The sequence below is a fragment of the Myotis daubentonii genome, chromosome 17 (genome assembly GCF_963259705.1).
Source record: "Myotis daubentonii chromosome 17, mMyoDau2.1, whole genome shotgun sequence".
NCBI lineage: Eukaryota > Metazoa > Chordata > Mammalia > Chiroptera > Vespertilionidae > Myotis > Myotis daubentonii.
In genome coordinates this window covers 54756780-54781210 of record NC_081856.1, presented here as the reverse complement: position 1 = coordinate 54781210, position 24431 = coordinate 54756780, and the positions used below count along the sequence as shown (strand labels likewise).

At 50.8% G+C, this 24431-nt stretch overlaps 2 protein-coding genes and 1 long non-coding RNA gene across 11 annotated transcripts; 1 reads left to right on the top strand and 2 right to left on the bottom strand.

Annotated features, from left to right (window-relative positions):
- Positions 1-80: 80 nt before the first annotated feature.
- On the bottom strand, positions 81-7130 carry LOC132219874 (uncharacterized). 2 transcript variants are annotated; one of them, XR_009449625.1, is made up of 3 exons: positions 6901-7130; positions 3460-3547; positions 81-1074 (listed from the first exon to the last, which is right to left on the bottom strand). It is a non-coding gene; the product is annotated as an uncharacterized LOC132219874 (long non-coding RNA). The 2 variants fall into 2 exon arrangements; XR_009449626.1 differs by lacking the exon at positions 81-1074 and adding an exon at positions 2595-2667.
- Positions 7131-8544: 1414 nt separating this feature from the next.
- Positions 8545-11236, bottom strand: RPL8 (ribosomal protein L8). The gene is made up of 6 exons (XM_059672629.1): positions 11086-11236; positions 10706-10852; positions 10485-10626; positions 9831-10049; positions 8942-9057; positions 8545-8735 (listed from the first exon to the last, which is right to left on the bottom strand). The coding sequence occupies exons 2-6, from the start codon at positions 10841-10843 to the stop codon at positions 8577-8579; spliced, it is 774 nt and encodes a 257-aa protein (XP_059528612.1). The 5' UTR covers positions 10844-10852; positions 11086-11236; the 3' UTR covers positions 8545-8576.
- A 186-nt stretch (positions 11237-11422) lies between these two features.
- Positions 11423-23553, top strand: ZNF7 (zinc finger protein 7). Of its 8 annotated transcripts, none has more exons than XM_059672610.1 (6): positions 11423-11713; positions 13480-13705; positions 13803-13850; positions 14191-14368; positions 16445-16561; positions 20007-23553. In XM_059672610.1, the coding sequence occupies exons 2-6, from the start codon at positions 13616-13618 to the stop codon at positions 21773-21775; spliced, it is 2202 nt and encodes a 733-aa protein (XP_059528593.1). In that variant the 5' UTR covers positions 11423-11713; positions 13480-13615; the 3' UTR covers positions 21776-23553. The 8 variants fall into 8 exon arrangements, with proteins under 8 accessions (XP_059528593.1, XP_059528595.1, XP_059528594.1 ...); XM_059672612.1 differs by lacking the exon at positions 11423-11713 and adding an exon at positions 12211-12386 and having other exon boundaries at positions 16448-16561; XM_059672611.1 differs by lacking the exon at positions 11423-11713 and adding an exon at positions 12212-12386 and having other exon boundaries at positions 13806-13850.
- The last annotated feature ends 878 nt before the right edge of the window (positions 23554-24431 follow it).

Below are 24431 nucleotides of genomic sequence, written 5' to 3'. Positions count from 1 at the left end.
AAAAATATCAAGTGTTGGCAAAGATGTAGAGAAATTGGAACCTTCATTGCTTGCAGAGATGCAAAATTGGTACAGCCACTGTGGAAACAGTTTGGCTATTACTCAAAAAGTTAAACATAGAATCACCATAAATCCCATCAATTTCACTCCTTTCAATCCTAGGATTATATCCAGATGTACTGCAAGTAAGAATTCAAACACATACTTGTATACCAATGTTCACAGCATTATGCACACTAGCACAAAGGTAGAAACACACAAGTGTCTATCAATATAAATGTATAAACAAAATGGGGTATCTACAAAGGATGACATACTATTCAGCCATAAAAAAGAATAACTTTCCGATACAGACTACAACATGGATGAACCTTGAAGACATTTATAATGCTTAGTGAAATAAGACAGACATAAAGGGCAAATATTACATGATACCACTTGTATGTGTGCCTAGAATAGGTACATTCATAGAGACAGAAAACAGAATAGAGGGTTGCCAGCTGCATGGGCAAGGGGAGGATAGAGAGTTACTGTTTAATGAGTACAGAGTTTCTGTTTGGTATAATAAAATAGTTCTGTAGATAGTAGTGATGGTTACACAACATTGTGAATGTGTTTAATACCACCGAATTGTACACCTTACATGGTTACAATGGTAAATTTTGTTATATGTACTTTAGCACAATAAAAAAGCAATCATCCACTCTATTAGGTACACACAAAAAAGTATGAATGATGTTAAATTTTTAACATTTACAATATATACATATGTAGAATTCTTTCCAGTGTGAATTTTCTGGTTTTGAGGAAACAGCAACGGTGATGGTAGCAAAGGTGTTTTGCTGCAATGACAAGCACAACAGTATTTTCTTTAAAATAATTAGACACCTCTTGCCCAGCCAGGGTTGCTCAGTGGTTGAGGGTCAACCTATGAACTAGGAGTTCACAGTTCAATTCCAGGTCAGGGCACAGGCTCGGGTTGCAGGCTCGATCCACAGTGTGGGGCATGTAGGATGCAGCTGATCCATGATTCTCTCTCATCTTTAATGTTTCTGTCTCTCTCTCCCTTCCTCTCTGAAATCAATAAAAATATATTTAAAAATTAATAAAATAAAAAACTTAGACACCTCTCAGAGTGTTCTTCAGTGAGTCTGAGAGGAAACACACTAAATCCACAGTGATTCATTCTCTTTGTCTAAAAGGGAGCGTTTACAGCAGCCTCACCCTTTTGCTTGCCTTTCTTAGTTTCTCTAAAATGATTATGTACTGCTTTTGGTTTTAAGAATTTTAAAAATTAGCCCTGGCTGGTTTGGCTCAGTGGATAGAGCATGGGCCTGCGGACTGAAAGGTCCCAGGTTCGATTCCAGTCAAGGGCACATGCCTGGGTTTCGGGCTCGATCCCCAGTGGGGGGGCATGCAGAAGGCAGCCAATCAATGATTCTCTCTCATCAATGTTTCTATCTCTCTCTCCCTCTTCCTTCCTCTGTGAAGTCAATAAAAATAGGTTAAAAAACAAAGAATTTTAAAGATTAAACAGAAATGCCTTTCACCTGTGGCATCACTGTGTGGCCAATGAATACGAGGTGGGCAGGTGGCGGAAGTGCACAGTATAAATCATGGGCCTCCAGCGTCACATGGAGAAGTCTTCCCGGGGGTGGGTCCTCTGATGCTGGAACACGTTGGAGCTGTGCCGGAAACCCGCCAGTGCTGGGTGAGGTAGGTGCCCTGGCTGAAGGCCTTCTTGTAGTCGCTGCACTCGTAGGGCTTCTCTCCATGGTGCCACCTCTGGTGATAGAGGAGTCTGGAGGTGTTGTGGAATGCCTTCCCACACTCGCCGCACTGGTAGGGCTTCTCCCGGGTGCGGATCCTCTGATGTTGGATGAGGTGTGTGCTCTGGCTGAAGACTTTGCCACACCTGTCACACTTGTAGGGCTTCTCTTCACTGTGAAGCCACTAGTCCTTGAAGGTAGCACTGTACCTGAAGGCTTTTTTTAAAAAATATATATTCTGTTGATTTTTTTACAGAAAGGAAGGGAAAGAGAAACATCGATGAGGGAGAAACATCGATCAGCTGCCTCCTGCACATCTCCTACTGGGGATGTGCCCACAACCCAGGTACATGCCCTTGACCGGAATCAAACCTGGGACCTTTCAGTCCGCAGGCCGATGCTCTATCCACTGAGCCAAACCAGTTTCGGCAACCTGAAGGCTTTTTGACAGTAACCACAATAATGCATTTTTTTCCCAATAAGAATTTTCTGATCTTCTTTAACTACTGAATTTGCACTGAAGATTTCCTCAGAATCATGAACTATGTGTGTGTTTTTTTTACCTGTGTACATGCTTATGGTTATTGAGATATGATCTCTGTTCAAAACTTTGCTCACATATATCGCATTTGTGAGGTCTCTGATCATGGACAAGGCTTGACTCCAACCTGAGGCTTCCCCAAGACTCCTGGTTGCTCTCCCTGTTGGTTAGTTTCACTGGCCTAGGACCTCTCTGCTCCTTGGGCTTGTCATGGCTCTCTACTGGTTCCCCGACAAGATTGCAGGCTTGTCCTGGCTCAGGTCCCTGGACAACAGTTCCCCTGAGTCGAGTCCACTTTTGCCCCATCAAGCATCTCCCCTGAGGTCGACTCCTTGCACTCAGTCCTGGTCCCATAAGCTGAAACAACAAACAGAACACCTCAGGGTCACCTGTTCTCATTCTAAAAGGAAGGTATGAAGACACTACTGACCACCTGCGCAGTACCAATTCCAACATCTCCAAAGATACAACATCTTCTAGAGATAAGAGCCTGGAGCCTAGAGGCTTAAAAATCTCACCCAGGCTGCAGTCACAGGCAGTGCAAGTATCTCACTAAGATCTAATGAGCGTCCATGCCCTTCCTCCCTGCCTTCTGCCTCTAAAACCTGCCAGAGTGGTACAGTAGGGTGCCTGTCCTCATTACAGAGAAAGGATATGGAGGCTTTACAGCAGCATGGAAAACAAGAGAAAGGAGGAGCCCAAAAGTCAGGGAGGGCATCTGAAAGAAAGAAATGCAGGCCAGGCAAGTCTAAGGACACCTAAAAATACCCCAAATCCACACTAAGATAGCCAGCTGCCTGCCCTGGCCAGTGTGGCTTAATTGGTAGAGCACTGGCCCATGCACCAAAGGGTCAAAGGTTCAATTCGTGGTCAGGGCACATGCCTGGGTTGCAGGCTTGAACCCCAGGAGAGGGCGTACAGGAGGCAGACAAGCGCTGTTTTTCTTTCTCCCGCTCTAAAAAAAAAAAAAAAATCAATAACAACGTATTTTAATGAAAGAAAACTAGTTGCCTCCCCAGGAGGGTAGAGGGCCAAGCCCTCCTTTGCTCAGCACCCAGACCAAAGATGTCTGACAGCGTCTGCTGAGGCACAGCAGAAAGGGAAGCCCTGGTGGACACCTCATACTTCCAAGGGAGGATGGATGCTCACCGGGGGAGCGGTGGACAGGTGCAAAGCCGCCATGACGTGGTACCCTGGTCTTCCCAGGGGTGGTAGGCAGGAGTCAGTCACTCAGGTGCTGAGGGAAGAGAGAGGAGCACATGGAGGCTCAGCCTGGTCCCTCCGGTGGTGGCTTCAGTGCCCGGTTCATCCCCGTGGGGCATAGATGGCCTCCCAGAAAACTTCCCGCCCCCCCCAACCCGCCACGTAAACACCTTTACATGGAAGAATAAAGATAACACGCGAAGGGTTGAGGAGGAAAATGAAGTAAAAACCAAACAAACAAACAATAGAAGGCACAGTGAAGACAAAGTATAGAAGGTAAAAATACGAAACTAATAGAAACAAGGCCCATGGATGAGTGATGGCGAGAAAGAAAAAAACTCACCTACGAGCAGCACAAGACCCTCCTATTAAACACAGGAAATGCATCTATGTAACCTAACGTGAAACAGCAGACAGGATGAATATAACACACACCAAACAAACACTAATGAAAATAAAGCAGCTCTTTTTAAAAAAATCATCACTGGAATACATGCTTTTTATTGATTTTAAAGAGGAGGAAGGGCCCTAATTGGTTTGGCTCAGTGGATGGAGTGTCGGCCTGCGGACTGAAGGGTCCCAGGTTCGATTCTGGTCAAGGGCGTGTGCCTTGGTTGCGGGCACAACCCCAGTAGAAAGTGTGCAGGAGGCAGCTGAATTGATGTTTCTCTCTCATCAATGTTTCTAACTCTCTATCCCTCTCCCTTCCTCTCTGTAAAAAAATGAATAAAATATATTTAAAAAATAAATAAGTAAAGAGGAGGAAGGGAGAGGGAGAAACACTGATTGGTTGCCTCACGCATGCAATCCAACCAGAGACTGAACCCACAACCTGGGTATGTGCCCTGATTGGGAATTGAACCTGTGACCTTTCAGTGTAATGCTCCAACCAGCTGAGCCACACCAGCCAGGGCTAAAGCAGCACTTTCCTGGAGCCGCACCACCCTGACTTCCAGTACACATCAGCTGTGCCTCTGCTGAGCTAGCCCAGGAGCTGGGGTCTGCACTCCTCTGTGCTGGCTCCCCTCTTTGGTGTTGTGTTACTGAGTTTAATAAGCATTGCTGCATGCAATTTAGCAATAATTACATCAATCAAAATGGAACTGAAAGCAAAATTCACTAATAGGAACAAAAATGAACACTGCATATTAAAAAAAGGAAAAACCCACCAAAAAACTGTCATTGTAAACATGTATCTACCAACAAACTCTCAAACTGTAAAAATCCAAAGGTAATTGAGGCAGCAAAGAGGAGCTGGTAACTCCCCTGAAAATGAGTGATTTTATCACACTTCCCTCAGAAACCGGTGGATCAACAGACAATTTTACCTAAAGCACGAAGAATACACACTTTTTCAAGATGTACGTTATTATTAAAAACACACACACACACACACACACACATGCCAGACAACAAAGTGTCAACAAATTCCAAAGGCTGCATCATTTGGCAAATTACTCTCTGACCACACTGTTGTTATACTAGAAATACATGATTTAAAAAGTACCCCCTCCAAGAAAAACATAAAAAAAGAAAATAAGGTGGAAATGTCAATAAAGCCTCCCTAAAGAAAAATGTGCATCCTTAACACACGAAGTTGAACACAAGAAAAACTCAAATAAATGATCTAAACATTTAACAAGAAAGCAACTCAGGAAAAGATGATGAAAGAAAAGAAAACAATCTCAGCATTGGTTCCTTGAAATTGCTAATAACACACAAACATCTGGCAAGGCCAATGTGGGGATCTGGGGGGCCACAGAGGAAGAAAAAGAAATACTTTTAAGAACAGAAATGGGCCCTGGCCAGTTTGGCTCAGTGGATAGAGCGTCGGCCTGCGGACTCAAGGGTCCCAGGTTCGATTCCGGTCAAGGGCATGTACCTTGGTTGCGGGCACATCCCCAGCAGGGAGTGTGCAGGAGGCAGCTGATGGATGTTTCTCTCATCGATGTTTCTAACTCTCTATCCCTCTCCCCTCCTCTCTGTAAAAAAAATCAATAAAATGTATTAAAAAAAGAAGAACAGAAATGGGAACTAAGTACATACTACACACCCAGCAGTGGTTCCCAGTGTGGCCCAAGACCAAAAATAAATATGAGCCATAAGGACTGGAAGAGAATAGGAAAAATCCCATTATTAAGAGAATGATAAGAGCATCCATAGAGAAAATCCAAGACGATCAACCCACTGCTGGAATAATACAAATTGGACAGGACTCCACATAGGAGGTCAGTATAGAGCACGTCAGTACCACTCTGATATACTCATAAATCAGAAACCAGAAACCTGCACTCACAACAGCTACAAACTCGACTAGACGGCACATAAGAAGACTAACCAAATATATGTAAGGACTTTATGGACAAAATTCTAAAACGTTATTGAAGGACATTAAAAAGACCTATGGAGAAACAGACAATGTTCATAAACAGGACTCAATACCACAAAAATGTCAACTCTCCTCCAACGAATCTATTACTTCTGTGCAATCAAAACTGCAACAGGACATCAGACAAAAAAGACCCTAAGTATCACAAGAGTGATAATCCAAGATTAACCACAGCAAAGCCAAAAAACCAGTAAGGTAATCAGAGGTGTGAGGACTTACTGAGGCTGTAGGAACAGAGTGGGTGTGACCTGGGGGGAAGGTGACAGAACACTGCAGAGTGCACGTTAACGACACATTTGCCACATGAGCAGCCGGGTAGCATGCAACAAATGGTGCTGCCACAATCAGTTTCCACAGAAAAACCAAGTCAGCTCCCTACCTTCCATGGCACACAAAAATGGATTTCAGACCGAAAACCTACGTATTTGCAAAAAATGCTTATAGCCATTAGAGAAGTGTTCCATTTCACTCCATCAGAAAAACTTCTATACGAGATACCGCAAAATTAAAAGACAAGCAGCCGCTCAGTGGGTGTGGCTCAGTTGTTGGGTGTCAACCCATGAAACGGGAGTCCCAGGTTTGATCCCCAGTAGGGGGCATGCAGGGGGCAGCTCACTGTTTCTCTCCATCCCTCTCCCTTTCTCTCTCTAAAATCACACACACACACACACGCACATATACATACACACATACACATACATACACACATATATACATACACACACACACGCTCAAAACCATGAAGCAAACAAAGAAGAGGAACAGGACTGTGGCTGCCGGATGCAAGGCGGGCCGGGAAAGGAGGCCGCGCCCCAGACGGGCTTGGGGCTGCCTGCGGGCGCAGTGGGCCCATGGGCGGCAGTAGGGAGACCTGGCAATGGGAGCGCACGGGGTCAGTGGAGGCGCACGGAGGGAGTGGCCGTGGACAGGAGGTGTGCTGACAGTAAACGCCCGGAGCTGGAGGCCATAAGGAGAAAGGGAAGGCGGAGACCTTGCACCTGAAGGACCCGGGCGGAGGGGGAAGCTTCGCAAGGGGAAGGCGGGCTTCGCTGGGGGCGGGTAACCGTCGGCAAGGACGACGCGGGCCCTGGACGCAGCGGGGACGCCGGGCCGGGAGAGGCTGGTCAGGGTTTGGGAGCCAAACGCGGGAGAGGCGGCCGACCCCCAGACGGGAGCGAGGGGAGGTTCGCGCCAGGGAGGCCCGCCCCCCACAGCCGAGGATCAGAGGCCTGAGAAGGCCCCGCCCACCGCCCGCCCCGCCCATTGAAGCCCGCCGGAAGTGATGCAAGCCCCGCCCCGGCCGCTCTGGGAAACGGCTCCCACTTCTCGGTGGCTGGAGTCCTCCAGGAACCGGAACTGCAGTGCAACAAGTCAGGATGCTGCCACCGGGTGGCAGTTGGGAGCCTCCGTGTTCAGAGCGGAGGCAAGAGTGGGGCTTTCTGGACCAATTTCCAAGACTATTTTACAGCAATTCTTTCAGTGAAACTCTAGTGAGCGGCTGAAGGTGCTACAACCAAGCGAAGACCAGACCTTTCTTTTACAGACGGCAGAGAACCATACCGGTCACAGGGACGATGAGGTCACCCAGAAGTCAGAGGATGCTTATGGGTCAAGGCCAACCCCTCGAAATGGGCCGTGCCCACTCCAAGTAGACAAAGGACTCCCCCAGCACCAGACAGCTCCTGCAGCATCCCTTCCTGATGGCCAGTCTCTTGGCCAAGGCCCTGGTAACTATCAGAAGGAGCAGTAATGCTGTGGCAGGTCACTAACTGTCTAGGTAACCAAGACGCATGCTCCTCCCTTCAGGTGTTGCTCTGCACAAGAGAAGGCTAGCCCCGCTGGGTGACTGCCCAAGGCCAAGGGCAGGTTGGGCCAGGGAAGGCAAGGCAAGGCTGACAACTGGGGGCAAGGTCAACACTAAAGATGGGTCCGATCCCTGAGAGCAAGGAGCCACCTAGCCCTAAACAGTTTGGCTCAATGGATAGAGCAGCGGCCTGCGGACTCGAGGGTCCCAGGTTCGATTCCGGTCAAGGGCATGTACCTTGGTTGCAGGCACATCCCCAGTAGGGTGTGCAGGAGGCAGCTGATCAATGTTTCTAACTCTCTATCCCTCTCCCTCTGTAAGAAACCAATTAAAATATATTAAAAAAAAAAAAAAAAAAAGCCACCTGGCAGTCACAGGAAGGCCTTATCGTCCATTCGGTCCCTGCAGCCCAGAGACCGGCTGAGGAAACCAGAACTCAGGTAGGTGGTCATCATGGAGTGCCCTGCTGCACTTTTCCCTGGCTCACAAGATTCTTGGGAGTGTCCTAGTTCTAATGGCTGATGGGTTAGGGTCTCACTTTGATGCCTGCTTAGCAGCCTCTGCCCTGCTTCAGCCACCTTTGACAGAACTATCAGACAATGTGGGAAAAGGTGTCATTAGCTGTGGCCAATCAGGAAGTTCATTTGTTCTGAGCAACTCCATCATCACAGGAGAGTTCTAGTTGTGGCACACAAGTCCATGTGTGGGATGCTGGTGGGATTCCAGGAAGGAAGGTGTGATTGGATCAAGCACCCCCACCTCCACTTGAGCTGCCTCTGCTCAGTGGTCCTCCCAGCAGAACATTTCCCTCTGAAACTACAGGCAGAACAGCTTAGTGGCAGGAAAACAAACTTTATTGAGCCCCGTGCCCTAGTTCTCTTTCTCCTGCACAGTCTTAGTTCCCCGTAGACGCCCAGTCCGGCGAGCGGCAATGAGACCCACTTTTCGGCCAGCAGGGGCATCTCTGCGGATGGTGGAGGGTTTGCCGATGTGCTGGTGGTTGCCACCTCCAAATGGATGCTCTACAGGCTGCAGACAAAGGGAGGTAGTGTTAATGTGGGGGTGGTCCCAATCTATCTAAGGGAGGGCTTGGGGAGGGGGCTGGATCAAGAGGCCTATACCTATGAATCATCACCCAAATCCCCCACCTGAGGGGAGATTCCAAAGGACCTGCCCACCCAGCCTCAGGCCCTGTATCCTGAATACTCCCCACTGCCTACTACTGGGCTACTTACGTTCATGGCCACACCCCGCACTCGTGGCCAGCAATTTCTCTTTGCTTTATACTTGTGGTAGGCACGCCCAGCCTTGAGGATGGGCTTGTCAATGCGGCCACCTCCAGCCACCACACCTGTTGCGGATATTAGGCAATTCAGAAAAGCCATCAGACAGAGTATCCCCTGCTGGGTCCTTCTCAGCACCCCACCGCCTGCACTAACCACCTTCTCTCTGTACTGTCATACAGCATCACAAAATTCACAGAAGTGCCAGGAACACTTGGCAAATACCACCTAGCAGTAAGCCCCCGTGCAGCCTGTAACTGACAGCAAGTTTCTTTGGGCTCCATGGGATGCCAAGCCACACAGTTACCCACACCATGTCACCTGGAATACCTCTCTCAATCAGGGTTCTCCAGGAAAGCCCTCCCCGCACCATGTCTGACTCAACCTTTGAACCCAATGTGATGGCTGAGCCACCATGCTATATCTCGGCCAGCTTTGCCACAGGAGTTGAGAGTGTTGTCAAACAGCAAAGTGAACAAACCTGGGTACAGATCCTTTTTAATGCACATACTGGGTAATTTCAAGGAAATCAGACATCTCTGAAAAGATTGTTAGCAGGTGAAGGTAAGGGCAGGAACCAAGCAAACCCAGGTTATGTGAGAATGCAGACAAGTCCAGTAGATTAAACCTGGTCTCCTCCAACTATCACCATGGGATGAAGTAGGTACCGCTGTGCCCACTTTTCAAACATTACAACTGGGAAGCTATGCATCTACTCAAGCGGACAGAGCCTACACTTTATCGGAGTGGGAAGTCAGGTTCCAGGTCCAGGGCCCAGGTTTACCCGCTTGCTAGCTGCTCACAAGCGACCCGAAGCATTCAACTGTTGCCTGCCACTCACCGACCACAGCTCTGTTGGCAGAGGAAATGACCTTCTTGGAGCCGGAGGGCAACTTCACTCGCGTCTTTTTGGTCTCGGGGTTGTGGGAGATGACCGTGGCATAATTCCCAGAGGCCCGGGCCAACTTGCCCCGATCACCAGGCTTCTCCTCCAGGCAACACACGATGGTGCCCTCAGGCATGGTGCCCACCGGGAGCACATTGCCAATGTTCAGCTGAGCTGCAAGGGAGAGCAGCAGGAACAGTCAGAATGGAGAGATGGTATTAAAAAACACACAAAAACATTTTTATTGATTTCAGAGAGGAAGGAAGAAGAAAAACATCAATGAGAATCATTCATCAGCAGCCTCTCCCCCACCAGGGAGGAGGCTACAACCCAGCAAGTGCCCCAACCAGAAACCAAACGGTGACCTCCTGGTTCACAGGTCGATACTCAACCTGAGCCACGCCGAGGGGCCGGATGGTGTCCGACTGCTGGCCAGAGGCAACGCAAATCCACTCCCTCCTCACAGCACCCCAGAATAGCCAGTGCACAGGTTATGTTCGGCCCAGCAGGGGCCACCCTGTGAGGCTTCTTCCCGGATGCCTCCCTACCGACCTAGGGGGTGCACCTCCCTCATGGGACCCCGTCCTCCCACCGAAACATGACGCTTACCCTTCTTGCCGCAGTACACGAACTGGCCGGTGTGGATGCCTTCGGCAGCAATGAACAGCTCCGTCCGCTTCTTAAAACGGTACGGATCCCGGAAGACTACCTTGGCCAGAGGCGCGCCGCGGCCTGGGTCATGGATGATATCCTGCGGGCCGAGGCGGCGTGAGCGTGGGGTCCGGGCGGAACAGCCCATGCCCGCACCCGCCCCGGCCTGCGCCCTGCACCTTCACGATGCCCTTGATGTAGCCGTGTCGCTCCGCGAAGTCCACGGCGCGAAGACGCGCGGCGCCCTTGCGGTGCTTCACATGCGCGCGGAACACGGAGCCGGCGCCTTTCCTCTGCCCACGAATCACGCGGCCCATGACGGCAGTCTGGGGGAACCTCATGGTCAGCGCCCGGGGGGGTGGGGGGGCAGGCACTCCCGCCACCCGGCTTTAGGGATCCTTTTCTCCAGTTCCTGGCCCCCTTCGTGCCACCACCCCTAGCCGTGCACCCGGGAGTCATCTCAGAAGCCAGCCTAGGTCCTTCGCGGGCCTCAGGGAGCGGGAGAACGGCGGATGGCGGCGGATATCAGCAGAGCCGCCGGGGCAAAAACACAACTTACCTTCTGCCTAGCGCGGCGGAAAGAGGCTCCACGGCGCCCGAGAGCGGCCTTATCTTCCGGGGCGGGGACGAAAGCCACTTTAACTTCCGGGCAGGCGCCGCGGCCGCAAGCAAAGTGCACATTGGGACATGTAGTCCTACCCTGCCGCCCGGGCCTCTGCGCAGGCGCACTGGAGTGACCGGTCCTGCAGGCAGCTATCCGGCCACCAGGTCGTCCAGTGGGCGGGGCCCGGGAGAAGGCTAGAGGGGCGCCCCACCCTCAAGAAGGACTCTCGGAGGGCGGGCGTCGCCCACTGAGCTATCGGGGGAGGGGGGGTCATAAGGGGTTGGGTGGTTTATTTAGGGTCACGCTGCCCCGCACAGACTGACTCACACCGGGCGCGGGTTCGGGAGCTCCCGACTTGGCCTGGCGAGGTCCCCTTTAAGGAAACGGGTGGGTAGATTCGGGGAGCGTGGTTTACAGTGAGAAGACCGGGGTCTAGAAGAGAGAGCAAACGTCCGACTTCTGCGGAGGAAGAGGGGCAGCCAGCCAGTAAGTGGGGAGACCAGAGCTGGGGTTCCATGGCCCAGGACGAAGTAGGGAGTGGGCGAGGGAGCATGACGACCTTATCCAGAACCTGAGGGGACAGGTGCGTGGGATTTAAATCGGGAAAGGGAGCAGCTAGGGGTGGGGGTGGGAGGGTCTTAGCTGTGGAGATGGGGCTTCCTGGGGTCCAGGACCTGTGGAGGGACAGCCAGCAGGGCAGGGAGGGAGTGAGGGCAGGATCAGTGTTTGTTTTTTTCTGTCAGTTTGTTTTGGTTGAGTAGCTAAGGAGGCCCCCATAAGCCAAGGTTTCGGGTTCCATCCCGGGTAGGGCACGTACAAGATTCAACTAATAAATGCATAACTAAGTGGAACAACAAATCGATGTTTCTTTCTCTTTCAAATCAATAAAGAAAGATATATATTCTCAGTTTTATTCTCCTTCAACCAGACTGAGTATAAGAGAATTTCCTTCCCTTCGCTGGACCCTGACCTACCTCAACCTTGGCCCCGCCCTTTCCGTGGGCCCTGACCCCACCCTCCAAGGTCTCAGCCCCGCCCCCCGGCTGAGGCCCCGCCCCTCCCCAGGGCTTTGCGCTTTCCCCGCGCTCTGGCCCCGCCCCTTCCCCGGCGCTCCGGGGGCGGAGCCGAGACCACCGAGAGGGCCCAGCTCCTTAGCCGCCCAGAAGGGCCGGAAATCAATGGGGCAGCGGGCGCGGGTTTCGGGGCCTGTTTCCGGCGTTGTCCACGTTAGGAGCCCCCGGCGGTCCTCCGGGAGGGTGAGTTGAGGCGGCGACCGCGCCCTCCGCAGGCGTGCGGGCGCGGACCAGCGGCCGCCCGCCTCCAGCACCGCGGGCCCCGCGCGCCCCATCCTCTCGGCGGGGAAGCTCGGGTGGCGCGGCCCCTCGGAGAGGCCGGGAGCGGCTGCGGTGAATGGGCCTCCTTGCTGCATCACCCCTTTCTCCGAGGGCCTTCTTTTCCCGTCATGGCCCCGGGAAGACCTAGACCTAGTTGCAGTGTCTGGAAGGGCTGTGCCTGGCGCGGGTAGGAAGTTCGTCTTCTCTGAATGCTGGCTGCCTCCCAGGGCTGCCCTTCTCGCCTGGGGATGAGGATCCAGCGCTGCCCGACAGCGGTCACTTCTGCCCAGTCAGTCTTGCGTGCACACGGCCTGGGGAATTCACCCACAAGCCGCTTCTGACCCAAAGCTCCACTAGGAAACCCTCTCCTCATTGTGACCTGCCAGGGGGGCAGGGGGAGAGGGCGAGATTACATGGGGGGCGGGGTGTCCTGTATTCAATCCTCTGCCCCATGATTCATTGTCAGGCTCCCGCTGCTCTGATGTCCAGTCACAACTGCTTCCCTGTGATCCAGCCCACTGGCTCCTTCTGCCCATCCTTCCTGCCCAGGGCCCTTTGCAAATGCTGGGCCTGTTGCCTGGAGCGCCTTCCCCACCTTCACCTCCTTGGCCTAGTTAACTCCTCCAGGAAGTGACCCATCAGACTAAGTCAGGGTATCCTACTTTGTTTTATTTTTTTTAATCCTCATCCGAGGATATTTTCCCATTGATTTTTAGAGAGAGTGACAGAGAGAAATATCGATGTGAGAGAAACACATCGATTAGTTGCCTCCTGCATGAGCCCTGACCAGGGTCCGGGCTGGGGAGGAGCCTGCAACCAAGGTACATGTCCTTGACGTGAATCAGAATCGAACCCAGGACCCTTAGGTCCGTAGGCCAACCCTCTGTCCACTGAGCCAAATCGGCTAGGGCAGGATATCCTACTTTAAATGCTTTCGTAGCTCCATGTCTGTTGGTGCCATCACAGTTGTAATTTCCATTTATTTGGGTGGTCACTTAATTTTTCTCTCTACTAGACTGTGCTTCGTGAAGGCAAAGCCCTTGTGCATTGCTCACTGCTGCATCCCATTGCCTGGTTGAGCACCTGACACGAGTGGCAACCACCCCTTAGGTGTTCTCGGAGTGATTCACAACCACCACACGCTCTGAAAGATGAACGAGGCCTCGGGGGACATATGCTCCAGGACTGTGGCTGCCTTGGTTTCCCCCTGTGTCCCAGCCAGAGAATGTCTGGAAGTGGAGGTAAAGGATCAGAGAACACTGCCCCCTGGGTTACCCTGGACATCAGGGGTTGGGGGGCCTCCAGCATCCTGACCTCTGACCTTTTCACAACTGTCAGCAGGTCTCTCGGCCAGGACACATGGATACTCATCCACCAAGCCTCATGGTAGGAGTCTGACTGCCTCCATTCCCTCACTTCTTGTGAGGGTTCTGCCATCTCCTCTGGGTACCCACCCTGCCCATTGTGCCTGGACCTAGACTCTGCGTCAGCCTCTCGCTGTGGCCCTTGCCAGACTCTGGCATGCCCATCCCCAAGGTAGTGAGCACACCCCTGCCAGGACTCGGGCCTGCCTGAGGCTCTCGAGTGGAGGGTTGTAGGTCCATGGTCTGGGTCCCTTCTCTCCTCCATACTGCCCCTACCTTTGATTGTAGAGCCAAAGGCTCCTGGTGACCGTCTCGCCCAGCCCTGTGGTCCACATTTCTGAGACACAATGAGGTGGCCCCAGAATGGGGCTGGCACCCAGCGGTCCCTGGGGTGCTGTTATGTGTCCTTTCAGGAAGCCGTGACATTTGGTGATGTGGCTGTGCACTTCTCACGGGAGGAGTGGCAGTGTCTGGACCCTGGCCAGAGGGCCCTGTACAAGGAGGTGATGCTGGAGAACCACAGCAGTGTGGCTGGACTAGGTGAGGCCGTACCTTGGGACCCCTCCCCCTGCATCATAGATCAGCACCTGCCTAGCCAGGCCTCTTCCAGAGCTGGGGATATGGAGGCCATGTGGTCAGGTCCTGACGCTAGGACGGTCATGGTGAGCCAGGCAGGCTCCTAGATTTGCTACCGTCACAGGGTTTAATCCTCACGGGGTATGTGGACTTCTGGGAGGTAATGCAACCTCTTTCTTGTCTGGGCTAAGAGGTCAGCTTTAAAGAAATAGAGTTCAAACTAAAATAGCTTTTTTGCTATCTTTTTTAACTTCTGGAGGGATTTATGTAGATGGAGTTCATCGAACCGGGGGCGCTGGTAGACGTCCCGGCAGAACTCCTGGGCCCCGGGGGCGCCCTTCCTTCTTTCACGCTTGATGGTCCAACAGGCTTGTGAATGTCTCTTTTGCCGCCTTTGTCATTTCTAGTTTCTGTACAAAGTTACCTATTCGTTTGTATCTTCCGTTTTCGGCATGTGTCCATTCATGATGCTCTCCATCTTTATTTTTAAGCTCTGTTATGTTCGCAGCTGTTCCCTTACGTAAGTTTTTGGCGGTGTCTTGATTGGTTTTGCCCCAGGACTGTTTATTCATATTTTCAAAGAGCCAGGTTTTGGTTTTGCTCAATTTTTGGGGAGTGTTGTGTGGGGTCCTTGTTCTCTATTTCACTGAATTCTGCCCGGTTTTTATTATTTTTTTCTTTTGTGTTTGTGTTTGCTGTGTTGTTTCCAATTTCTTGAATTTACTGTTTACCTCGTTTGTGTTCTACGGTCCTTATTTCTAGTAAATATGTTTAAAAATGTAAATTTTTGTCTTTATATGCGACTTCAGCTGCATCCTACGAACTGTGCCAGTTGGTACATCGTTACTGACTCTCCAAGTGGCTGGTAGTTTTGAGCTGCGTGTTGTGGTTACTTTCACGTTCCATTGCATTTTGGTTGTTCTGTGTTCAGGGGGTCCTGAGCACTGCACCATGACCCCTTCAAGGCTGGCCCAAGCATGTTTCTCTGACTGCTTCATGTGTTCTCTTGGAGAGAACACGTGTTTCCTGTTCAGTGTGGGGTCCTGCCTGCACTTGAGGCCTTCAACCTGGGATCTCTGCCTGCCCTTCTCCACCCCCATGGTCGGAAACCTGAAGGAAGCTCCAACCACAGGGATGGGATGGGAGCTCACCACACCGATGCCCCGCAGCATGGGGCTGATGGCCCTGGAAGGAGGGTGTCAGATGGGTGCCCACAGGTCTTCACCACTTCCCAGGCTGCCTAGCTCCCTTGCTTTGTGCAAGGATGCAAGACTGGGGGTATCTGGGTGAGGACTGGACCTCATTGCCTTCTGGTTTAAAGTGTGTTTCATTCATTGCTTTATTTTTGTTGTTCTTTTGTTTTCATTCTTTTTCCTTTTTAAAAATTTTTATTTATTGATTGATTTTTAGAAAGAGGAAAGGAAAGAGAGAGAGAACACACTGATTTGATGTTCTACATATTTATGAATTCATTGATTGATTCTTGTGTGTACTGGAGATCAAACCTGCATCCTTGGCATATCAGGACAACACTAAGCAATTGAACTACTCAGCCAGGGCCGGTTGTTTTGTTTGTTGTTTTTTTAATAAGAGTTTCTTTGGCCCAAACTGATGACCTGTGCTGAGAAGCAAGATCTCAAATGCTCCTGTCTTGTCTCTTAATCACCCCTACCTCTAGGTGCACACGCCTGCCCTCTGAACTGAGGGGCTTGCTGGCAGTGCCTAGCTTTTCCCTTCTTGAAGTACAGTGGCCTCTTCTTGGCAAACTCTTGGGTGACAGGGTCTGCTGGGGATCTTGGCCTTGAAGCATAAAGGAATGGGCTGGGAGTCCAGGCATCCCTGCTGTCTAGCCTCAGGAGCTGGGCTGAACCAGACAGAGAGGGCTCCTGTGCCCAGATCCTAACCCTATGACGCTCCCTGCAGAGACTCTGCCTGTACCTCAGCCGCCTCCCACCCCTTTACTTTTGGAAACCAGGGGGCACTGAGCCCTGAGCTGCATTCCCAGCAGCACCAACGTGGTTTCCTTTGTCACCTTGACAGCAGGATTTCTGCTCTTCAAGCCTGAACTGATCTCCCGGCTGGAGCAAGGGCAGGAGCCATGGGTCCTTGACCTGCAGGGAACAGAGGCGAGAGAGGCACGAAGGACCCTCCAGACAGGTGAGGCTCGGTTTTGTGCCCGGGAAGGCGGACCCTAGGGATCACCATGCGAGTTTGTTTTTAAACCACATTTTGTTAAGTTTCTCATCTTACCAATACTCTTATTAAGATACAAACATGGATGCAAGAGAAGGAGTAATCTTGGTTCTGAGCAGCTTCTCGGGCGGACAGCCTGTCACTGGTACTGTTGTGCTCCCTCCAGAACTTCTGGGGATCCGGATGACCCTAGCCTCTCAGGTGAGGCTTCGGGGCTGCCATAACAAACCGCCAGAGACTGGAGGCTTGAATCGATAAAGATTAGTATCTCACATTCTTGGGGCCAGAGGTCCAAAATCAAGGCATTGGCAGGGTTGTGACCCCTCTGAAGCTGTAGGGGAGGGTCCTTCCAGCTTCTGGTGGTCCCAGGTGTTCCTCTGCTTGTGGCTGCATCACCCAGTCCTCCACGTCACGGCGCATTCTTCCTGTGTCTGTCTTTCCAAGGATATCAGTCGTATTGGACTAGGGCCTCCATACTTCAGTGTGATCTCATCTTAACTAACTGCAGCTCTAGGGTCCTGTTTGTAAATAAGTTCGTATTCTGAGGTTCTGGGTGAGAGCTTCAGCACACTTTTGGGGGCACCATCAGCTCATAACAAGGACCTTCATGTCAGACTCCTTTCTGACTCTTTTTGGGAAGGTGTAAAGCAAGTTTGACATGCTGGGTGTAAAGGGGCAGATTGGCCCCGTTAAGACCCAGCCCCCACGAAACATTTCCAAGGTGGAGAGAGATTTTTTTCTTAAATACATGTTTTTATTGATTTCAGATAGAGGAAGAGAGAGAGGGATATAAACATCAGTGGTGAGAAAGAATCATTGATTGGCTGCCTCCCGTAGGCCCCACACTGGGGATTGAGCCTGCAACCCGAGTATGTACTCTGACTGGGAATCGAACCGTGACCTCCTGGTTGATAGGTCAACACTTAACCAGTGAGCCACACAGGCCAGCCTGGCACCATGGCAGGAGAGCCAGAGCTCCTTAGTAAGAGGTTCACGTATGGAGATGACCATCCTAGTGGTTAGGCATCAAGAAGACTTCCCTGCGATGCGACTTAGAGCTGCTCCCAGACTTGGGGGTACAGGGCGGAGGACAGCCTTGTGGATGAAAATTTGTGGAACATGTTAGAACATGCACCAGATGTGATATTGTTGGTTGGTACAGCTGGTATTCCAGGATCCTCCTGGTCACGGGAGAGGGAAGGGCTTGCAGTTGCCACCATCACAGCCAGCCCAGTCTCAGGACTCAAGGCCCCCTGGGGACTTCATGGTCAGTGTCATAGTTGAAGTGGTGAGGACAGAATTTAGTCTGAGTGACAACTGCAGTAGGTCAGAGTTCACCGAGAGCTTATTCAGCTTCCACTTGCTCAGAGGTGTCAGAGCCAGGCACGGGGTGTGACGGATCACAGAAGGGAAAGGCAGGTCCATGTGACACCACCTGGGCTTGCTGACAGGCTCTGCTCTTGGGAGTTGGCTGGGACAAGCATCCTCCAGTTTTCTTAGGCAGATGCTTTAAGGGGTTGGTGTCATCCGAGGGATGCAGCTTTGAGCTGTTAGAAGCCATGCTACTGTTTTGTTCTTACATACCAAGGGGGAGGCCTGCTTCTGCAAGGCTCAGAGGAGCCTGGCTGGGTTAGTAAGGAGAGGATCTTTGTCAAAGGAGTAGTCATTAGTAAGTGGGGATAGGAAGAAGTGGGCTGTACTGTGTGCAGGTGTCTTGTGACCCTGAAGGGAAGGAACATGTGCGTGCTGAGCCACACAGGAGCCTGCTGGCTGTATGTAGGAGCCTGTTGCTGAGGATGTGGCATGTAGGGAGGCAAGACCTTTGTAATGTAACTAACTGCTGCTTGCCGACTTGGCTACAGGAGGGAGGGAGGTGGACTCCGAGGCAGCCAGGTGGGTTTGCAGTGTCCTCATCCAGCTGCAGGAGGCCCAGGCAGTGCTGGCATCCTTAACTGCTCTTTCGTGGCTATTCATAGGGTCCTCTGCCTTGAAGCAGCATGCAGAGGAGAGCAATACTTGTCTGTTTTCTCATCTCTATGGCTGCTCCTGCCCTGTTGGCAGAGCAGGTTTGCCAAGGTTGTTTGTGCAGAAATGATAAACAATGAGGACCAGGCAGGAGATGTCCCACAGCCTAAGGGCACAGAGATGTTAAAAGGGTATGTGTTTGGGGAAACAGACCTGGGTTCATTCCTTAGTCTCTCATTACCTGTGTGACTATGGGTGAACTACTTAACCTCTGTGAGCCACACACCCCTTATCCACTACTGACCTCACTAGCTTTCATGCAGCCCCTTCCATATGCCAGGACTGACATAGAGATGGGTCTCCATCGCTGGAGCACTGTCACTGGGTCCTCAGTTTCACTGTGGGACAGCCCTAGGCTGGTGATGGCCCTGGAGGTGATTAGGGATGACAGGGTCTGACTTAAGCAAAAAAATTCCTGGGATTGCAGAGTAGGAAGGAGGTTGACGCTTATGTGGAGAGTCCAGAGGGTAAGTGCATGTCAGGAGGCTTGTGGGGGCTGGTGGAGTAGGTGGACCCCCCAGAAATGCACAGGAAGGAGAAATCCATATGGAGAAGGTGAGGGGCAGATGGCAAGGGACATGGTCAGATGTGAGTTGGGGAGAGTGGCCTGGAGCAAGCAGATTTCTGGCCTTGGGTCACACTCAGAAGCCCAACCAGGGGACAGGCCAATGCCCAGGCCTTCGGCCTCACCCCTGTACACCTTTCAATAGCTTTCCTGCTTCATCTTTTTCAGCACCTGCCCATCCCTCTGTTTTAAGTTTAAAATTCTTCTTTCTTCCTCACCACCTCCTCTGACCTCTCAGCCTAATTCTGCCTCTCCCTAAACCCCCCACTCTCTCAGGCTCACTTTCTTTTTTTGTTGTTAATCCTCACTTGAGGATAGTTTTTCAGTTGATTTTTTAGAGAGAGTGGAAGCGGGGAAAGAAAGACAGAAACATTGATGTGAGAGAGACACATCGATTGGTTGCCTCCTGTATGCACCCCAGCTGGGGCTGGGGATCAAGCCTGTAACTGAGATACATGCCTTTGACCCGAATCTCGGGCTGACGCTCTATCCACTGAGCCAGACCATCTAGGGCGCACATTCTTCGTGGACTTTTCCTCACACCATTTCCCCACAGAATGCACCTCTACTGATGTGGCCCCCTGTGGGAAAGTGGCTCTTAGCGCTCAGCCGCGTATACTGTGGTTAAATGAGTGTGTGAGGCAAAAAGTATGAATGAAACCAAATTTTGAGAACTGTCAAAGGCGTCAAGTTTTGATAGTGTCTTTGCGTGTCAGGTGTCCTAGGAGGGAGCTCAGTTCCTAGTGATGATCCCCACCTCAGCCTCTGTCCTTTCTGTGAGCTCAGGAGAAGGAGCCTTATCCTGCCTGTATGTTTCAGATTCTACAATAAGCACTGATGGTGAGCAGGCTGGTGAAGATGTGCACATGATAAAATCAGAGTCTCTGGCAGCGATGGTCAAACCCCCCCCTTGGGATTATCCTCAGAGTCCTGGCTTCGGAGACACCTCTGATTCTGAGGTCTGGCCAGAGAGTAAGCTAAGCTCTCTCTTTCAGAAACACCACTTGCACACAGGGACTGTGGCTCCCAGGAAGACCTCGGCCACGGAGGATGTGCAGGGACATGTCAACCTGGGTTGTCAACCTGAGAAAAGTCAGGGGGTTGCTGCAGATGGGCCATCTCGAAGATGCGATGTTTGTGGCAGGAGTTTCAGATTCGTGGCTCTGTCTCACTTTGGTGTACAGAAGGAACTTAACAGATGTCAGGAGTGCCAAAAAAAGTTATCTGATTGCTTACAGGGGAAACATCAAAGTAACTGCCATGGAGAGAAGCCGTATGAGTGTGAGGAATGTGGGAAAGTCTTCAGGTTGTGCTCGCAGCTTAATCAGCATCAGAGAATCCACACCGGAGAGAAACCATTCAAATGCATAGAGTGTGGAAAAGCCTTTCGCCTGAGCTCAAAACTTATTCAGCATCAAAGAATTCATACGGGAGAGAAACCGTACAGGTGTGAGGAGTGTGGGAAAGCCTTTGGTCAGAGCTCCAGCCTCATCCACCATCAGAGGGTGCACACAGGAGAGAGGCCCTATGGCTGTCGTGAGTGTGGGAAGGCCTTCAGCCAGCAGTCTCAGCTGGTCAGACACCAGAGGACTCACACTGGAGAGAGGCCTTACTCGTGCCAGGAGTGTGGGAAGGCCTTCAGCCAGAGCTCAACCCTGGCTCAGCACCAGCTGATGCACACGGGGGAGAAGCCTCCAGTTCCAAGAACCCTGGATGGTGCCAGCCTCGTTGCACACGAGAGAATCCACGCTGCAGAGAAACCGTTTAAATGTGATGAGTGTGGGAAGGCTTTCAGGTGGGTCTCTCGCCTTAGTCAGCACCAGCTGATTCACACTGGAGAGAAACCATATAAATGCAACAAGTGTGCAAAAGCCTTCGGTTGTAGCTCACGGCTTATTCGCCACCAAAGAACTCACACTGGAGAAAAACCATTCAAATGTGATGAGTGTGGGAAGGGCTTTGTCCAGGGCTCACACCTGATTCAGCACCAGAGAATTCACACCGGAGAGAAACCCTATGAGTGTAGTGATTGTGGAAAAGCCTTCAGCCAGAGCTCAAGCCTCATTTACCATCAGAGGATTCACAAGGGAGAGAAACCCTACGAGTGCCTGGAATGTGGAAAAGCCTTCAGTATGAGCACACAGCTCACAATTCACCAGAGGGTTCACACCGGGGAGAGGCCCTATAAATGTGGTGAGTGCGGGAAAGCCTTCAGTCAGAACTCGACCCTTTTCCAACACCAGATAATTCATGCTGGAGTAAAGCCCTATGGATGCAGTGAGTGTGGGAAAGCCTTTAGTCGAAGTTCGTACCTCATTGAGCACCAGAGGATTCACACACGTGCCCAGTGGTACCACGAATATGGGGGCGCCCTGGAGGGTTCTACCCATGTGAGCCGTAAAAAAGCTAACACTGTAAAGAAACTACACAAATGTAGTGAATGCGAGAAAATATTCAGGTGGCGCTCCCATCTCATTATACATCAGAGGATTCACACTGGAGAGAAACCTTACAAATGTAACGAATGTGGCAAAGCCTTTAATCGGAGCTCAAGGCTCACTCAGCATCAGAAGATTCATATGGGATAGACCACTCACCTCTTTAAATGTGTGTAAGTGGGAATAAACCCACAGCCTTACCTATTTAAATTATATGGGATAATTGAAAATAACAAGGTAGAATGTTAGTAAAGATTCAGAATTGCTCTTTTAAAAATATCCAAGTTCATACAAAATGTGTTTTTTTCTGGAATTCTGATTTTATCCCACTCCATAACCCTATGTCCCTTGCATCAGGGGAGTCATGTAGAGTTCTGAGTGTGCAGACGGATGAACCCAGGTTCTGCAGCTGAGGCCTGAGAAGTCCTGTGAGCTCTGCCAGATGAGATACTCAGTGTCTTCAGCACTAGTTACTCAGACTGGCTTCAGCAAGGATGTGTGAGCTTGCATGCGGTGAAGTCCAGAAGAGGAGTGTCTGGAATTCCCTTCTGCCTTCACCTGACTCCTTTTCTTCAAACCTCTTCCCCCATCAGCAGCCCAGGCAAGCAGCCACCCAGGGTCAACGTGAGTTTCCACATGGGCCAAGCCACTCTGATTAATCTGACCTACAGGCTGGGCCCATGTTCATTCACTTTGTCTCACAGAGCAGTTAGTTGATGCCATGGAGGCCACTGGATGAGACAGACCTGCCGCATTGACCCCCTCCCTGTCCAGCGTCCTGTATTCACCATTTGGGAAGGAGTCCAGGGGCCAGGAGTCCCCTCGAGACCGGCTGACCTTTGGTACCATTGCTACAATCAGAGGGGCAATATTTGAGAGACCTTCATCCCAGTGGAGGAGCCCATTTCTTCCACATGTGGACCGGCATCGCAGAGGGACACAGGTCAGTCACCAGGATTTGTTGTGACACTTGATTTGGGTCACCGGCACACTGGTTTGGTCCAGCCCACCGCACGTCCTTGAGACCTTGCTGCGTCTATCGCCGTGCATGGCATAGCCTGCAGCAGGCTATGGATTTGAGTCAGGTGAAAAAACGCTTGCTGATCCCCATGTTTGCATTAGGAGGTTCCTGAGCTTTCTGCTGTTGTTGGGAGCAGTGGAGTTTGAGGTGGTTAAGTTTATGTGAGCTTGTGTTTCCAGCACATGGGTGGAGTCAGTCAGCCTGATCACCAACTGCTACTGCTTATCCATCACTCACTGCCTGACATGTCCTTCACCTGGTGCCAGGATGCCATGAAATTAGTGGGCCTATCTCTTCAGGCATCCCTACTCTACCCAGAACTTGAGTCGAATGGTCAGTTCTAGAGGACCAGGGACTTCTGTGCATTATGCAGAGGTTATGCTCATTGTGTCTCCACCTCAGCTGCTGTGCTCACCCAGGTGGTCACTGCTGGCACATCTGGATGGGTGGGCCCAGTTTTAAAGGGCTATAAATATTTTAGGCCACCCAGCAATGGTTCTGGAGCCGAGGTCCTAAGTGGAGAGAGCACACTTCTGCCATCTGCTGGCACTTGGTACTATTGTGCACTGAAGGACCTCTTCATTGGACCCCACCTCCCTTGTCTACTACTGGGTAATGAGGGACAAAAGGATGGAGGATTATATGGACTTCTCCAGACTCCAGCCTGGACATGATGCTCTTTCTTTCCCCTAACAGTAACTGCAGGCCAGAGACTTCTACCTTAAATCTCCTTTAGCATTTGAGTGTGCACAGCCATGGTCCTGGATCAAGGGCTGGTGAACCCAGTCCGAGGCCTGCTTTTGTGTGGTGCTGGTGCATTAAACAAACACTGAGGCCGTAAGACTGGGTGTTTTGAATGCCTACCAAGCAGACCAGGTGTTTTGAAATATTCTTTTGTTTTTTTAAAGACATATTTTTTATTGATTTCAGAGAGGGAGAGAGAGAAGTATCAATGATAAGAGAGAATCATCAATTGGCTGCCTCTGGCACACCCCACACCGGGGATTGAGCCCAACCCAGGCATGTGCCCTGACTGGCAATCAAACCCTGACCTCCTGGTTCATGGGTTGATGCTCAACCACTGAGCCCCAACAGCCTGGCTCTACTTTCCTGCTATATTCCCCAATTTGGGCTTCAGTAAATATAAACTCATTTTAAGGATTTTTAGCAGTGTTTAACAATAGGTTTTAAAATACTTTGGACTTCTCTTTTTGAGTCAATAAACCCATAATTTTAAGCTGGTTGCTTTTATTCTCAATTATAGATTGAAATTTAATTTATGATGTTGGATTGTAACTATTTTGAGGTTTGTGGAAATTTCCCAAAGTGTTTTCAGCAAGGCAGAACCCAGTAAGTTTACGCACCTGTATCCCCAGTGTGTGTGACTTATACTCACAGCCCAGGAAATGTTTGTTGAATGAATGAATGATGAATTTGAGTATCCAGGCTTTGAAGTTGAGAAGTCAGAGACCCACAGAAGAGGAACAGCTACCAAGAGCTCCCACAGGATCTAAGTAAGGTTGACACAGCTGTAAGGTAATTTTCCAGGTGCATCATTCCTTGTGCAGACCTGGAACAAAGGTGGGAAAAGCCAGCCCCTGCCCTATGGTGATCAACCACAAACAAGGGTAGATGGTCCTTTTGCAGCCTGAGTGAATCCTGTGGCTGCCCACTTCAGCCTGACGAGAGCTGGGACAAGGGAGCTGTAGCAGTTAGAGCTGACACCCACCTACCACCTCATTTTGTATGATTCTGAAGAATGGTTTTTTAAAAAATTGATTTGAG